The 18,570-nt window shown below is 38.5% G+C and overlaps 1 protein-coding gene across 1 annotated transcript; it reads right to left on the reverse strand.

Moving 5' to 3' along the window:
- Positions 1–2,947: 2,947 nt before the first annotated feature.
- On the reverse strand, positions 2,948–5,936 carry LOC131013613 (alkaline ceramidase TOD1-like). Its single transcript, XM_057941747.1, has 4 exons — positions 5,355–5,936; positions 5,050–5,256; positions 4,368–4,925; positions 2,948–3,418 (listed from the first exon to the last, which is right to left on the reverse strand). The coding sequence occupies exons 1-4, from the start codon at positions 5,578–5,580 to the stop codon at positions 3,096–3,098; spliced, it is 1,314 nt and encodes a 437-aa protein (XP_057797730.1). The 5' UTR covers positions 5,581–5,936; the 3' UTR covers positions 2,948–3,095.
- Positions 5,937–18,570: the final 12,634 nt, after the last annotated feature.

Here is an 18,570-nt window from a genome sequence, read left to right on the forward strand (position 1 = left end):
AAATCTTCCAGATGCTTGTTGATCGAACGAGAAAAAAGTCAAAAGATTGGAAGCGGCGATTTCTGTCAGGGGCTGGGAAAATGATACTCATTAAAGCGGTTCTACAATCTATTCCTACTTACATTATGAGTTGTTTTGCTATCCCGGATCAGATCTGTCAGCAACTTAATAATGTGGCGGCTAGTTTCTTTTGGGGACAGAAAAATGCCGAAAGAAGAATTCATTGGAAGAGTTGGAAAGCTCTTTGCATGTCTAAAGATGATGGTGGCCTTGGGTTCAGGGATATTAGGAGGTTTAATCAAGCTTTACTTGCAAAACAAGTTTGGCGTATCACCCAGAATGAAGACTCGCTCTTGGCCCGTTCTCTGAAAGCTCGGTATTTCCCGAGGTCTGATATTTTGCTTGCTGGAAAAGCCCATACTCCCTCTTTTGCGTGGACTAGCTTAATGGTAGGCAGAGATTTATTGGACATGGGAGTTGCTTGGCGGTTGGGGGATGGAAATAGAATTCGAGTAGGCATTGACGCTTGGCTACCAGATGGCAAAGGAAATTTCCATGCTGCTCATGTGCCACAAGGTTCGGAACGGTTGCTAGCTAGCTCGCTGCTGTTGGAAGAGGCTTATCTATGGGATTCTGATCGCTTGGAGGAACTCTTGCCTCCGTCAGAAATTTGGAAGATTACCACGACCCTTGTTCCGGAATCTTCCTCCCAAGATAGGATTTTTTGGCCACATGCAAAAGGTAATGTTTATTCTGTAAAGTCGGGTTACCGTTTGGCTGAATCTATCGCCCGAAGGAATGAAGCTTCGACCTCTTCGAACATCAATGATCTCTGGAGATGGATTTGGAGGTTAGAAGTCATCCCAAAAGTGAAGCTCTTTCTTTGGAAATGCCTCTCGGGTGCGTTACCGACCTCGCAGGGACTGCGTGCTCGTTCTATAGAGATGGATCCTTTATGCCGCAGATGTGGTGATGCAGAGGAAACTACGGAGCACGTGATTATGGATTGCAAATGGGCTAGTTTCCTTTGGGTTGTTTCACCTTTACGCCTATCTACTGCTATACCGAATGAGAGACGAAGTTTCGCTGAATGGATTCAGGTTATTCGCCAACTCCCTCACAAAGAACTCCACAATACTTTTGCAAACATTGCTTGGACTATTTGGTACTCTCGGAATATGCTTTTGTTTCAAGGAAAGGATGTTTCGCATGTCGACTGTCTCCAGCTTGCTAAACGCGTTGAATGGACAAAGAGTGTCGTTGATCCTCCTCCTCATCGACCGCCGACCAGCCTTGCTTGCAACCATCCTAACCAGGTAAAGGTCTGGTGTGATGCTGCTGTTGATCCGAAGTCTGGCATGGGGTTTGGGGTGATGCTTAAAGACTGTGATGGTGCGATAATTGGAGGTAGTTATGGCTTCATACAAGGGATTTTTCGCCCTGTCGAGGCGGAAGCTGTTGCAATCTCAGAGGGTTTAATCTTGTGCCAAGAGCGGAATTGTGAAGATGTGATCTGTGAAACAGATTGCCAGTCCCTCTTCTGGTCGCTGCGGAAACATGAGACCGATCTTTCACACCTGGGTAAAACGCTCGAAGTCATACATACAGCTGCTCAATCTTTTCGAACCTGTTCTTTCAGTTGGACGCCGCGAGAAGGAAATGCTACTGCTGATAAGTTAGCAAAATTTGCTTTATGTAATAGAGTTGATAAGGTCTCGTTTGAGAGCCTTCCCCCCTGTTTCAACTTTGATGGTTTCTAATTATAATTTCCGTTTTCCCCTCAAAAAAAAAAGATTTTGTTTTGCGTCCGTTCCTAATTCAATCTCCTATCTTTCTTGTGTACGTGGCTTTTCGGCCTCTTAATTTTTAAAAGCTTCTAAATATAGCTGCCAAATTGTACAAAAATGGAATTTATGCTAATATTAAAAAAATCATTAAGGGTGTGTTCTCTTTAGTTATAAATTTATCATGAGAAAATGAGGGATAAACGAAATTTAACCATTTAAATCATTTCTTTCTTTTCCCACATTTCCTACTTGACCCTTACTCATTCCTTATTTACACTACAAATGAGGGATAATATTATCCCTCCAAAAATAGTGTGATAATATTATCCCTCCTTTGTAGTGTAAATGAGGAATGAGTAAGGGTCAAGTAGGAAATGTGGAAAAAGAAATGAAGTATTTAAAGGGTTAAATTTTGTTTATCCTTTCTTTTCCCATGATAAATTTACAACCAAAGAGAACGTATCCTAAAAATAAAAATATAAGTAAACTTTTTAATATGCCCAATAAATATTTAATGATGAATTAAAATTGAAGTAAATTAAAGAATTGAATATGAACATAATAGTAAATGAGTCAAAAAATAATTTTTTTTTATGAAAGTAAGCTTATATAAATAATAAATGGGCATCCGAAAAAAGAAAACAAGCCTATATATGGGTAGGAGAGAGTATTCACGTATATTTAAAGCTGACCAAAAAAATTATTTTACCTCACAAGATGTTAAGGGATTCTCCAATTAAACTGCGTTATTAATATTACCGTTGGACGATAATTGACAGCAATTTTCCTATTCATGGTTGCGTTATTTTGCTGCGACGAACACTGTTGCTGTGTTTATTAAATGAATAGATTGGGCTAATGTCTGTTTCTATTAAATTTTGTTTATTATTAAGATTAAAAAAGAATATTATGGAAATTGGAATACTTCTTTTGGTGCAAAAATTAATGCGAAGTTGGAGATGCTGTAAAGAGTAGAGAGCTAAAGATTCCCTAAACCAATTGTCATTTAGATTAGATGACCTTTACAAAAGCAAGGATCCAAACAAAAATAAATAAAGATAATTCTGACATCAACCAGCAGCCTTTTTCTTTTTGTCAACTTCCCTTACAAGGGCCGGTAGTTTGTTTGAACCCTCTAATTTGCTAATGAGTAATTAATATACTACAATGTCAACTTCTCGATCTTGAAATTCCAAATAAAATTCTCACATTTGCACTACTAAATCAAATTTATCTCACCATTTTTTTCTAATACACCCTCGAACAGTAACTATGAATTTTTGTATGAATATTAACCACAAAAAAAAATCAATAATGTAATTTTTGTCCCAGCATCTCCGAGAAATACCCTTCACATTGATGCCCAAACAAAGCAGGGGTTGCCCACTTCAGTTTGGGGCCCACATGGGTCCCACCCTGTTTGAGGTTGTGCCTATATTCAACTGCAATCTGCTCAAAAACTTCAACCTCAAACATGTTTAACCTCAATTTTGGTGTCATTTTATCCCTCACAAATGCAAATGGCAGTTGATCTCTGTGGTTGAATGCCTCCAATTCATTGAATAGAAGACATGAGAAGTGGTTTGTAGCTGCATTGTGCTTCCTCACCATCACAGCACTGTCCGGAACATCTAACCTCACATAAATAACAACCATCTCAAATTCAATTTTCAAACCTTAAGTTTAAGGAATTTAATCTATAGGCCTCATCTATTGCATAAACTATGAAAAAACAATCTTTTATTTATTTATTTTCCGATTGGGACAGCAATTTTGAATTAGGTAAGAAAAGAAGATTATGGAAGGAGAAAAGCAAATTATATGTAATGATGTCCAAAAACACTCAAAGGAGGAAAGCTTTTCTTAGGGAATACTCTATTGTGCTCGAAGATGATGTTTAATTTGGGGCACTCTTGTATTTTATTTTATCAACTATCTTGTTCTATTATTTAATACGAAACTTCATCGATGAGGTGCAATTTGGAACGAGGCATAACATTTCTCAAGGAATATTTAAAGCGTGAGAAGTTTTTTTTTTAAGAGAAAGCGTGAGAAGATAGGTTCCACGTGATGAGCAAGATTAACATTAATTATAAGGAGCAATTATTGAACATGATTAAGTGTGGTTTAGCTGAATTAATTAAAGAAGTACAACTCAATTCATTTATGGCTCGTTGACTATACTCTTAAGTTTTAGTATTTTATAATCACGCAACATTTTCACTTTCGGGCCATGCTACTTTCTCTATTGTCGTATTAACTACACGTATACATATTAGACGGTGCCATAAATATATACAGACATATCTTGCTAAAATCATTATTTGTAACATATCGATATAAAAAAAATGAAAATATGGTGGGGCTAAACTCTCTTTCTCTCTTCAATTTCCTATCGTGGTACTAACTACCTAGCATCTTATGTAGAAATTGAACGAGGCAAACACATCAAGAGACAAGACAAGTTGTGCAAGAACATGGTGGGAAACCCTATGCATATGCTACCTCCATCGTGATACTATGGTCTTAAATTTTCGTTAATGAAAAATGTAGCTAGGAAATTAAAAATAAAAATTGCACCTGTGGGATAAGACTTGTTTGAGTGCCAAGGCTGCAAACCATTCTCACAATAAGTCTCCATTTGCACTCTCAATCCATCGACATCCCTCCATTTCTTCCATCTAGCCGTCGCCATTGCCTCCTCCATCGTGTGCACGAAATGAGGGTGCCTCGACAAGGCCATGTCGACGTTGGGCCCCACAACAAGGGCATCGATCAAAAGTAGTGGATCAATCATCAATTGGAGCTTCGCGTCCACCCAAATACTATACTTGGTGTTTGGGAAAAGTCGATGAAGCAAGTGTTTCGGTATCACCCCGTTCATCGCTGGGTTGTCGTATAAATCCTCGCTCCGAACCCTAACAACTCTCCACACACCAATCTTGCTTTCCTTAGTGTCTCTTGACATCAAATTGTGAGAATACAAACCCTTGATCGTTGCATCATCTACGAACACGAAGAAACACACGTGATTCCAGGTTTTTGGCCGTAGATTTCTAGGCTGTCGGATTTTGTCATGATCATTGAATATAGCCGTGACCACTACCACTCCGTTACATTTCTCCATCGCAATTTGATCTGCAAATTAAATGAGAGAACGCGTGCAATGCACGATAATAGTTATAGTGAAAAGAAATTATAACTAAATTATAAACCACATATATATATATATCTAAATGCAAAACCTAACAAGCAATCTCACCGGAATTAGAGATTGGAAATGGTTTGAAGAAACCACACGGGATTTCATCCCCGTAATCGGATTGAACGAAATGAGACAATCTCTTCTTCAAACTCAAATTCCCACCAAAACTTTCATCATTCTCCTGCATATACCTCAATGACCTCTCACCGAAAATCGTCGCATTCTCTGAATTCATCTCCATTTTCTTCAACACCACCGAGTAATCTGAAAAGAAAACAAAAATCCCATGTCAAAAATGTCCCAAGATCCAATCAAGAATGAAGAATGCTTAACAAATTTTTAATTTTTTTGGTTTCCAATACCTGAGAAAAAAACAGGGGAGTTGCAAGATGAACGCATGGTGGGAATGGCATGCTTGTTTTCTCCATAAGATGGAGGGTAAGAGAAGGGAGGCGGGGCGGCGGAGGGTGGCCGGATAAGGCATTTGGTGGAGGAGAGAGAGAGGTAGACGGCGGAGAGAACGTAGATGAGAGAGAAGCAGAGGAGTTTGGATTGGAGGAGTAGCGTGCAAGTTGTAGGCTTCTCCATTCACCCATGGCAATCTTCTACGCCAATAGACATAAAAACAACCCTTTCTATTTTTGTATTTTCTTTAAATGTTATTTCGAAATCATTATTAATTTTTTGTGAGAAAATTCCAATTCGGACATTCGGAATTTTCGATGATATTTGAAAGAATTATGACAGAGAAACTTCCATCTGCAGGCTGGCCGCTGGCATTATTCGGTTGCATCGGTCCCCCACCATGTTCTCATCATATTAAAGCTTGCAAATTTAGGTTCGAATTTGGAAATGGAATAATTAAGGAGTGTGTAGTTATCGTAAACTTTTTGTTACATACGCGGGGATGTTAGTAGTTCCTTCGGTCGTAAAAATGAGGTTCCGAAAGAAATTATAAAAATTAGTTCTCAATATATTATCGTACACAATATATTCAAAAATAAAAAGATATTACCAACATCGTTTAAATATATGTCATCTAAAATTTCTTTTTCTGTACATAATATTGTCAAACAATTTAATCTTTCTTGGGAAATTGACGATCTCAAATACGTTTTCAACAATTTTAACTTTGAAAGCTCCTCTGATGCTATAGTAACTAGCATTGTCAACATGATTTTATATTTCAGATACACTTCGAACTTCCAACTTCCAAATTTTATGATAATCTGCAAATTATAAATATTTATAAAAAGAACTTACATCAAACGGACTAAACTATTTAATTCAATTACCCGTAAAACAAAATCAACAAAATCTAATAAAATATACGATTACATGAATTTACACTCGTAAAGCTTTTATCACAATTTAATTTTAATTTGATATGCATGTTGAATATATATTTTTTATTATTATTAACTAAAGTGCATGACTTTAAAGAAAAATTAAAGAAAAACTGAGAAGAAAAAAGAAAAGGGAAAAGTACAAAAAAATCTAGAATTTAGAAAAAAATGTTAGAATTAGATGACATAAATAGTTGAAAACATTCATAATTTTTAAATGTATAAATTGCCTTCATTCATTATTATAATTACAAAATTACCATTAACTTAATTTGAAATTAATTTAAAATTGAAATTTGACTATTCAATATAATATAGATTTGACAATAAATTATATTGGGCCCAAAATCAATAAGGCTAATATTTTTTAGTATACATAGCGCCTCTAACTAATGAGATATATTAAAAAAATTGGGCCCTCCAATTTGGGGCCCTGCACCGACTCCCAGACCTACCCGCCCTCAGGGTCGACTTTAATGGTTCGAATTTTATTCGAATTTTGGGTAGGTAATTTTGTGCATATATATATATATATATATATATATATATATATATATATATGTATATATATATATAGGGGAGGGCTATTCAGAAAACTCCTCTTAGACTATAAACTATAAACTAATTAAAATGTATGAATTATATGTAGAACACCCATGAATCCGCTGTGTAAATGTATGAATTACGAAAATTAAATTTTTTGCTACCTATGGGATTCGAACTCAAGACCATGAATTATTCCAACAAGGTGATGAATTAACCGTAGATCTTGATGATCCAAGGGCTGAAAATGGTTCCTATTTTATAGTCTAACTTTGATTTTTATTTTAGTCTTCCCCTATATATATATATATATATATATATATATATATATATATATATATATATATAGGGGGCTGCTCCAATGAGACCCCCTAATTTTAGTGAGATCTAGGGCACGACCTGGTGCGTTTATTTTATCAATCCTATGGCTGATATTGTATCTGGAGGGTGATTTTTTTTCGCAGGGTTCGAATCCTGGAGGGAGCAGAATATTTTAAATTTTGTTATTCATCAGCATATACTGCATTGTTCATCAGTATATACGGCCCTGTTCATCAGTATATATGGCTTATTCATTACGAATTTTTTTAATTTTATTTTTCATCAGTATATATATCTTGTTCATTAGATATACGTTTTGTTCATTAGTATTATATGTCTTATTCATTGTCCTAGTGTTTCACGAAAATTATGGGGTCTCACTGGAGTGCGCCCCTATATATATATATATATATAGGGTTAGGTTTTATTGAGAAGCTCAAATGTGTTGAGAAGCAAATTAATAGATGAACATGTCAATTAGTTTTTATGAACACGATTTTGATCTGGAGTTTGATTCTTGGCAGTGACGTATTTTTTAACAAATTAAATAGATTTGTATGTTTGTCAGTTATATTTGGTATATTCAAAGAATTTATTGATCTAGGGTCTAATTGTCATGTTCATCAAAATGTACTAACATGTTTATCTATTAGATTGCTTATCAACTTCTCAACACATTTGAGCTTCTCAATTGAACCATTCCCTATATTTAATAATTGCACCACGATGAGCTCGAAGGACCTCGAGCCTTGGACATTAACTATCTACCATAAGGCCAACACCCGCACACGTAAATAAAATAGTGGAAGAAGAAGCTACTCTAAACTTTGAGCTTAATAATTAGGGTTAGTTGCATATATATAATATCACCAACTTTGCCGAAATCCATTTTCCCCACGATCTTTAAAAATTTCATTTTTTATCAAATACTTTGACACTTGTTAAATTTCCCCATGATTTTTTTTTTCGATGGCCGAAAAAATGACATAACAGTGACGTGGAATATATATGAATTTTAAATTACACATATAATACTAAATCATAATAAAAAGTCCTAATTTCTTTTAATTTCTCATTTTTATCGGGCAAAAGGAAATTAAATTAAGATTGCTTTTGGCGCTAGAAAAAAACAATTGCTTTTCTTTCCACCACCTCTGTCGAAGGGTTCCTCTCCAGGCCAGTGTGGAAGTCTTCATGTCAAGGTCTTTCAAACCAGTAGCACCGGTTGCTCGCTGATTGTTAGCGTCGATTGCTTCGTGTTTTCAGTCTTCCAAATCAGTGCGCTGATTGTTGGTGCCGGTGCTTCGTCCATTGGTGGTGCTGATTGCTGAAACGAAGGTTTTAATGTTTAAACTGAAACACATCGTTTAATTTATCGAAATAGCGTGTGCAGCGAGCCACATCAGCGTCACGTCGATTCCAATTTCAGGGTTAAAAAAAATCATGGGGAAATTGAACAAATGTCAAAGTATTTGATAAAAAATGAAATTTTTAAAGATCGTGGGGATAATGGATTTCGGGAAAAGTTCGTGATATTATATGCAATTAACCCTAATAATTAATACTTAATTACCTGATTTATGAGCAAACCTATTAAGTGTGCTAGTTTGAATAAAATAAAATTATTGATTTTATATATATAATTTTTAGATTTTTATACCATAATTAGTAATGAGTTTTTAAAATTTTCATATTACTTTTATTTTCTACAAGAAAATACTCCCTCCGTCCCACGAATTTTGGCACGTTTTTTTTTGGGCCGTCCCACGAATCTTGACACATTTCCAAATAAGGTAATAATTATTACCTTTTCTCTTTCACTTTATCACTTTTATACTCCTTCCGTCCCACTGTATATGAGACTCTTTCTATTTAAGGCTTCCCACTGTAAGTGAGACTCTTTCCTTTTTTGGTAAAAATTTTATCCTTTAAACACATTTTCACTTTTTCACCTACAAACAAAATACATTTTTCTTAATTTTCGTGTCCAAAAAAAATGTCTCACATACAGTGGAACAGAGGGAGTACTTTATTAACTACACACTTAAAACACTAATCTACAACTCCTTGATTCTCGTGTCGAAATCAAACGTGTCAAGATTCGTGGGAGACGAAGGGAGTAACTATATATTTTTAAAATATAAATACAATCATTTTAAATTTGAAACTAAATTTAAATTTCAAATTTGATTCGATAAAAATAAGTCAAGTTTGAGCATAACAATACTCAACGACGACCAGGAGTAGTTAAATTCTATTTTTATGAAAATATAATTTGTAAGCCTAGTTCAATGACTAGGGCTTAGTTAAATTCCATTTTTATGAAAATATAATTTGTAAGCCTAGTTCAATTCCACTTTTATGAATATATATACATATATATATATATATATATATATATATATATATATAGGGTTAGCTTATATTGAGATTTTAAATATTTTGAGATTTTGAGATAAATGAACATATCAATAAATTCTTTGAACATAACCAATATAACTCATGAACATATGAATCTATTTAATTTATTTAAAAAACACGCCACTTGTAGGGATTGAACCCCAGACCAACGCGCGTTCATAAAAATTAATTGACAAGTTCATCAAAATGTACTTATATGTTCATTTATCTCAAAATCTCAATATATATATAAATCTCAATTGAACCAATTCCTATATATATATATATATATATATATATATATATATATATAGGTGTCACGACCGCACTTGCTAAGGATAGCAAATTCGGAAAAACCGCGACTAAGGGAGGGAAATTAGGAGCGGGATTAGAAAAGGGGCATGTTTAGCTTCTTGATGACTCGACTTGTATAAGGAAATCAATCGAAATATCTAGATATCAACGAAGGCCACAAGGGGACCGTACATAATATTATCCCAAAATGGGGTACTCAATGGTTTTAGTACATTATTAAATAATACATATTGTTTGACAAATGACATAATATCTTAACATAATCAGTGTTCGCAGCGGAATAACAATTTGAGTATATGTATGAAGACATATACTCTACTCTGAGGTAATCATCCTAGATCGACAAAAGCTCCGCTTGCACACTACATCCTCGATCACAGCTCAACCTGCACATTTATAAATACATACAGGGCTAAGTACAAGAGTACTTAGTGGACACTTGCCGAAATTTACATACATGCATAATATTTTATTGTCAAGCCTTTCAACAGTAGTAAGATACGAGGGTTTTCCTTTAAAAACTCGTATTTACCAAACATAATATCATTTCTTTCATCAATAACCCGCGCAGGTATTTTATATCATTAATCACCATATTAGTAACTCGTGCCGAGAGGGAGGCCTCCCTCTACGGACACTATGATCGGCCAACCCGCTAGATGACTCACGATCACAAGGTGTACACTAATTCCGAAGGGATTTGCGGTCCCATCCAGAATCCGAATTCGATTAACATCAGATAGGCAATTAATAATAAAACATAAAGCATTTAGGCATTGACAATATCATTTAAATTCATAAGCATAAAGTCTTAACAATTCTAATATATAATTTTAGTTTATACGTAGAAAGCCCACCTGGTAGTAGAGACTCACGACTAAGCCTTAAACTCTTGTGCTTGACCTTTAATACGAGAAAATAAAATAAGATTTTAATTCAAGGAAATTCTCAAATAAATGAGGATGCGTAATGTAATTATGCATGGCTCATATTCCTTTAATTATTAATCCAACTATTGGATTAAAACTCGTCTTATGAAACAAGATTATTAATCTTAATTAATCCTCTTATCTTAGCGTTTACTAGCCCGCTTGCTAGTTAAATTAATCATCTTTGTTTAATCTATTTAAGGGAAAAGCTAACTCCAATTAATCAATAATTGAATTAATTAAAATTAATCCATAATTAGAATAATCAAGTCCAATAGGTCACTTAATAAATCTAGCACTAGTTCTCAATTGGGCTTAAAAAAAAATTAGGAGAAAGCACTGTTGTAAGTTTAAATAATTAAAAAGGCTCGACATAAGGCCGCCTAATAAATAAATTAAGTAGAAGTGGGCTTGAATAATTTAGATGGAAGGCCCAATTAAAATAATTTATTGGCTTAAGTAATTAAATAAATCTTGACCCCACGAATATATAATTGATTGGTTTGGGCTCAAAAAAAATAAATCAAACGAGGCCCAGCTAATATAATACAATAGTCCAATTAATTAGAATGAGTAAGGCCCAATCCGTTAATAATCCTTAGCCCAATAGAAGATAATAAGGACCCAATTAATCAATGCAGCTGGGCTTTTTAATTTATTAACACTTAGCCCATCTCAAATAAATAAGCAAGGCCCGATTAAAATAAAAACAAGCCCAAAAAAATCGGCCCAAACCCGGCCCAATTGAGGAAGGCCCTCTCCTCTCTTCCACTTTATCTCTCACGCCTCTCTATCTCTATCTCTCTCTACCGACATTCACTCTTCTCTCTCTCACAATATCAGTTCTCTCCCTCAAAATCAAGAAGGAACGCTGCTCACATCTCTCTCTCTCTCTCGCTCGATTTTCTCCTCCGGCAGAGCAATCGGCAGCCGCTGCTGCAACTGGATTCCGGCGAAGCCCAACATCGCCGCCACCGCTTGGATCGACGGGAGCCGCTGGAGCTGCTGCTGCTTCGCCGGGAGTCGAGCTGTCGCCGCCTGGAGCTGCTGCTGCTCGCCCGGAGTCGCCGCTGGCTGGCCTGCGATCGACGGCCAGCAGCTCGCTGGAGGAGCGCCGCCGTCAGCCGCTGCCGTTGGCAGCAAGAATCCGGCAGCCGCCTCTCCTGGTGCCGCCGTCGCCATGGACAGCAGGGCTTCGACTTTCCACCGTATCTTCCCTCTCATTTTATCACTCGATAGGTTCGTATATTAGAATTAGTTTTCAGAAAACTCAACTTTGTATAAAGACTTGATTTTGGAATGAAAACTTGGTTTTCTGTATTCTTATTGAGATACAAATTCTAATTCTGATTTCTTGTGAAAGCTTTGATGCGTACAAATACTGTGAACTGTAAAATGATTGATATGTCTTGGATAGTAATGTGTGTACACAGGAAGGAAGGTTGAAATTAATACCTTTGCTGAACCTTGCTGAAAGAATAACTCTGCTCAAAACGAACACTCTGTACTTTAGAATTTAGCAATTGAAGTTTGTGGTTTTAAAACTGATTCATTTGAGTTAATTTATAGGCGAATTGTTGCGACAATAGAGTTTATGAACATGGAATTTTTGGTGTGTGAAAGTCGGCTGCTCTTGAACAAAATAAGATTTGCTGCGGCTGTATCTACTTTTGAAAAAAATGAGATTTGCTGCGGCTAGAGATCTGAAATCTTTGAAATCTGCAATCTTTGAGTCGGAGGGGAAGGTTGAGCATGCTTAAGGAATAGCACACATACACTTTCTTTTTTTTTTTTTTTTTTTTTTTTTTTAGTGTTGATAGATAGGTAGAAAAATAGTGAAGTGTAAACAGAGGCAATAATTCTTGTATTGGAATTTCTATATCTGTAATATTGTATTGCGTTTTTAAATAAAAATCAACTCCCGGGTTTTGTTAATATCGCGTGTTTATAAAACTACTCGATATCATGCTTCCTTGCTTAGCTAAAATAATTCTAAATTAAATCCGTAGATTTAATTCTTCATAAGCCGGAATAAATTCACGACTCAAGAAATAATAATAAAAATAGAAAAATAATTCTATTGTGATTAATAAATAACATGACTTAGCTAAGTCATTTATGAATCTGAAATGAATAATTATTGGTTTATTCAATAATTCTCATCGCGGTTTTACTCACGCGAAGCTAACTGGCTTAGTAATAATATAATAACTCTGCTTCAATTAGAATATAATCCAGTGTCATAAGCTGAATTTAAATAATAAATAATTACTGGGCTTGATTTACTGAAAGATGAAATAATAATTATCGTATTACTGGATTTAAATATAATAAAAGAGCGGGTTGTTACATACTACCCCTCTTAACAAAAATTTCGTCCCGAAATTTGCATACTTATGTGAAAAGTTCTGGGTATTTTTCTTTCATCTGGTCCTCAAGTTCCCACGTTGCTTCTTCCGGTCCATGGTGTCTCCACAGTATTTTGACTGACGCGATTGATTTATTCCTCAACTCTTGCACCTTTCGGTCCAAAATGGCTTCAGGTTTTTCCTCGTACGTCAAGTCTGGGTTAAGAATCATTTCATCTTGGTGACGTGTTTGGGGTCAAACACGTACCGTCTCAGCTGTGACACGTGGAACACATTGTGGACGTTTCCAAAGCTAGGTGGCAGTGCCAACCTATACGCTACGGGACCTATTCTTTCAAGGATCTCATAAGGTCCTACAAAACGGGGTCTCAACTTACCCTTAACACCGAATCTAACGATCCCTTTCGAGGGTGATATTTTAAGGAAAACCTTGTCTCCAATCTGAAATTGTAGTTCAGTTCGTCGGGTATCAGCATAAGACTTCTGACTCATCCAAAAACACCTAACGGATGGACTCGAATTTATACGAGGTCGTCCTAGGGTGGTAAGGTGACTCAAGTCGTCTCACAAGGAAGACTTAGCAGGGCTCTAACCGTATTGCTCACAAGAAACTTAAAAGAAATCTAAACACTCTAATCGGGTAATTGGGGCTGGCACTCTCTCCGATTAACTAGCGCGTAATTAAATAAGCTTGTAATTATCTAATGCAGAATCAACAGAAAGCATATAAATCTATCTAGGCGGAATGAGAAGGAAGCAGATTAAGAACGCAGGAAACTAAGAAACCTAGGGTTTTAACTAGCAATCTAGAAAGCATTAGATAAATCAATCAATCAAAAACAACGATTATCTAGGCGAGATTAAAGAACAACGATTCATCAATTGAACATGGAACAACGATTATCTAAGCAATGCAATAACGAGAAAGCTTGTAAAGATTAACTAATCAAAATGAAAAACTTACAATCGATCCAATGAAATCAACGATCTAGCGGAATCCACAAGTATCTAGAATGTTTCTATCTATCTAAACTATGGGAAAAAGCATAAAATCGCAGGTGGAGGCTGCTGGAGTCGGAAGTCTGAAATAAAACCCTCAAAATCGGATTTTATAGCAATTTCCGTAACTGCCAGATCTGCACAGGGGCGGCGGCCGCCGTGAGACGGCGGCGCCGTGGACGGCGGCCGCCGTGGGACGGCGCCGCCGTGATGCCCCTTCGCGGTTTCTTCCAAAAATTGTACGGCCCGCGCCGTGGGGCCGCGGCCGGCGTCTGGACGGCGGCCGCCGTGAGACGGCGGCGCCGTGGACGGCGTCCGCCGTGACACGGCGGCGCCGTGGTCCGTCTTCGCAGATTGCTCCCAAGGTTGCACGGCCTGCGCCGTGGGGCCGCGGCCGCCGTCTCCACGGCGGCCGCCGCCTGGCGGCGGCGGCCGTGAGCCTGACTCCAAAACATGCTCGAAACAATACCAAAACGCTCGGCAATTCGCGAATCCTGCACGCGACAATAGTACATCCAAAAAGATCATCAAGCACGTGAAATATAGAGCAAAAAGGTACGAAACGAGCTCGAATGCACAGCAGGAAAACTCATAAAATCATCACGAAATAGGGCTAAACAACCCCCCCACACTTAAATCCTTGCTTGTCCTCAAGCAACAATCACAACATTGACAGAAAATCCACAAGCGATTCTCCTCACCAAGCAAACACAAACCAATCCAAGTCCTTCAAGAAATCAATGTCCCCAATCAGATGTTCAAAGTTAAGGTTTAAAAATGCAACAACAAAGTGATACAACTCAATCCGATCAGACCCAATTCTCCGCTAGGGGTGAATTTCCTAATGCAATTTCCTTTACAATCATAACTCATTCCTTTTTCACATTCGTTCATTTTTCACATTTCACATTTCACTTCTCTTTTTTTTTTTTTTTTTTTTTTGGGGTCAAGTTATTTTCGCTCTTAATAGATGGGCCATAATTCACGAGATTGAACTTTTGGAGGTGATCCAAAATATTCTCGTGTGGTTTCCCATGCTCATAATGAAGCCATTAGAGGAGCAGAGACCCAGATCTATCAAAAACTCAACAACCAACCAAACAATAAAACACAGAGAATGATATTAGGAATTTGCACTGAAAACACTCCCCCTAGCTTCTACCGGACAAATCACGTCAAAAGTTGCTCATCAGGGTGTTGCACCAAAACCTTAAACTAATTACACCATGTTGGGAACAAATCAATCATGACAAACAAAGACAACAAACAACACAAACACAATCCAGAATCGCCAATGAATCACTATCAACATGCGATGCACTTAAAAACAAGCAAGAAGACAAGATAAGGGGACCATTCGCCCCAACACAAGAAAGCCCAGGAATACAACAAGGAAACACCCACAGGATTTACAAAAACCAACAAACACCCCCCCCCCACTTAAAATCTGGCACTGTCCTCAGTGCAAACAAAAAGAGAGGTGAAAGAGGAAACTTCCCTAAATACCGATCCAGTAGTGAGTCTGTAGTGTCCCACGATGTCTGCCTCTCTCTAATCCAAAGAACAAGCAGTCTCCAACGCAACAACCTGCACCAAACAGCAGAAGCAACAAAACACAACACAAACAAAACGAAAGAAAAACGAAACAAGAAAAAGCAAGAAAACATGGGTTGCCTCCCATGCAGCGCTAGTTTTTAAGTCGCCAGCCCGACTAAGAGAACCCCTTAACCAAAATCCGATTGAAGATCCAGCTGCCTTAGCGCCCTTGTAAACACATCTTCTTGAATTGCAGCTGCGGGTCCTCCAAATGAGTCCTCCATGCTCGTATCCTGGGATGGCCCTCTATCCACACATCCCACGAGATTGAATGACCCAACCTCATCAAGCTTCTCTTCTAGGAGCAAGGCACACAGAAAACCTTGCTCAATATCACCTTCCTCGTGCAGCTTATCCAGAGATTCCTGCTCAATGTCAGCTTCATCCTGCAAGGTAGCAAGGAATTCCTCCACAATCTCGTCCTCCTCCTGAAACTTATTAAGGAATTCCTGCACAATACAATCCTCATCCAAAGCATCAAATGTTTCAACATAAGAGCAGATTTGAATTAAGGAAGTGGGGGTAGTAGGTTTTTTATCAAAAACTGAGAATGTTACCGCTTTACCTACCCCTACCATACTTACAGTTCCCGTACCCACATCGATGCGAGTATGGGTGGTAGCCATAAAGGGTCGGCCAAGTAGCACGAGATGCCCATTCTCGCTTCTAATCCCTTTTCCCACATCTAGGACGACAAAATCAGCCAAAACTCTAATTCCCCTCACAACAACCTCAACATCCTCAACCAGGCCCCGTGGGCTACTAATAGAGCCGTCAGCTAGCTCTATCTTCATATTCGTGCATTTCAGCCTTTTATTACCCAATTTCTCAAAAAAATCAAACGGCATCAAATTGACTGCCGCGCCCAAATCAAGCATCCCAAACACCTTTTCAACCCCACCTAAGCTAATATCAAAAATAAAGCTACCTGGATCTCCTTGCTTGGGTGGTGGTTGGTCTCGTGCAACAGTGATGGGTGGCAATGGCTCACTGGGGCATTGGGTAGCCTTGATTGCCTGCACAGTTTTGCTTCTCCATCTCCCCATGGTTATTTGGGCCTTGTCCTTGACTACCTCAACGGCATGAGCTTGATGCGGCTGTTTGTCCTGGTTCGGGAACTTCCCGGTCGGCTGTTCTTGCTGCAGCTGATTCAGGGCTCCTGTTAGTTGCCCAACTGTAGTCTCGAGGCGCTTGATGGTAGCACTCTGAGACTCCATGTTCTGTTTGGTCATCTCCATGAAGGACTGCATGGTGTCCTCGAGAGACGGCTTCTGCGATTGAGCTTGCTTCTGAAACTGTTGGGGGGCATTCTGGTATTGCTGCTGCTGCTGAAAATTCCCTTGTTGCATAGGGAACTGTTGATACTGCTGATACTGCGGGGGCTGCTGCTGCTGATAAGCTTGAGTGTAGTTCTGCTGCTGAGCTCTCCAACCCGAATTGGAGCTTTGTTGCCCTTGATTAAAGATAGGCCTCTGTTCAAATTGAGGCCTCCCCGGATAGCTCTGAGCAGCATAGACCTCTGCTTCTCCTTCAGGTGTGAATCCCCCCATGCGATGGCACGCGTTGGTTCCATGACCAAAATCGCCACAAATTCCACATCCTTCTGCTGGTGGCGCGTGAACTGGTGGGGCTTCTGCCTGGTTCATCTTGAGGTGCTGAACTTGCCTCATCAATTCTGCTACTTGCTTCTGAAGCTCATTGTTGGGAGCAACTGCATTGGCTTCAACCCTCCTTCCTCTAGCTGATTTCTGTTGAGAACTCGCTGCAAGTGTGTTGAAAATCTCCTTGAGCTCATCAGCTGTCTTCCGGGCAATGTTGCCCCCTGCTGTACTGTCCACCATAAACTGTGCCGTCTGAATCAATCCGTCATAAAAGAACTGCATCAACATGACAGGTGATAACTGGTGCTGTGGGCACTGGCGGAGGAGCTCTTGGAATCTCTCCCAAGCCTCGTGGAGAGGCTCGTCAGCTCCTTGCATGAAGTTCATTATTTGGCTCCTAATCTCTTGAGTCTTGTGATTAGGGTAGTACTTGAGCATGAACTTCTCACACGCCTCTCCCCATGTAGTGATGGAGTTCGGCGGTAGGGACAGCAACCACGTTCTCGCCCGGTCTTTGAGTGCGTAGGGTAAGCACTTGAGTCTCAACTGATCCTCGGTGAGTTCCAGCAGTGGGAAGGTCTGCACTTGGGTGCAAAAATCACGGATGAACTGCAAGGCGTCCTCACTGGGCATCCCATAAAAGAGCGGCAACAGGTTTGAATCATTGGGCTTCAGATTATAATTCCGGACCGCCGTGGGAAGCACTATCGCAGAAGTGCTAGTGGTCCCAATAACTGGCCTGGAAAAATCTCCCATGTACTGGACATTCTGCTCCGCCAGTGCTTCTTGGTCAGGATTAGGCCGAGCTTCTTCTTTTTCTTCTTCAGAATGCACTGAAGGCGTCTCCTCCACGGCTTCCAGGATGGGATCGGAAGCAATTCTCTCTTCACAGTTTTTCTCTTGAAACTGTGATTCCACAAAACTTCTCGAACTGGACTCGGACTCCTTCTCTAGGCTTGAAAGAACCTCCCGAGGTCGATGAATGTTGTCGTAGTAAGGTGCAAGCTTTCTCTTCAAGCTTCTACGTCCTTGCATACACAACACAAACAAACAAATCAAACGCACCGGAGGGAGAAAATAACCGAGTCAAAAGAAATAAACAAAAATAAACACGGAAAACAATGCAACACAATCAAATGCCTAAAGCCTTCCCCGGCAA

Source organism: Salvia miltiorrhiza, chromosome 2 (assembly GCF_028751815.1).
Source record: "Salvia miltiorrhiza cultivar Shanhuang (shh) chromosome 2, IMPLAD_Smil_shh, whole genome shotgun sequence".
Taxonomy (NCBI): Eukaryota; Viridiplantae; Streptophyta; class Magnoliopsida; order Lamiales; family Lamiaceae; genus Salvia; species Salvia miltiorrhiza.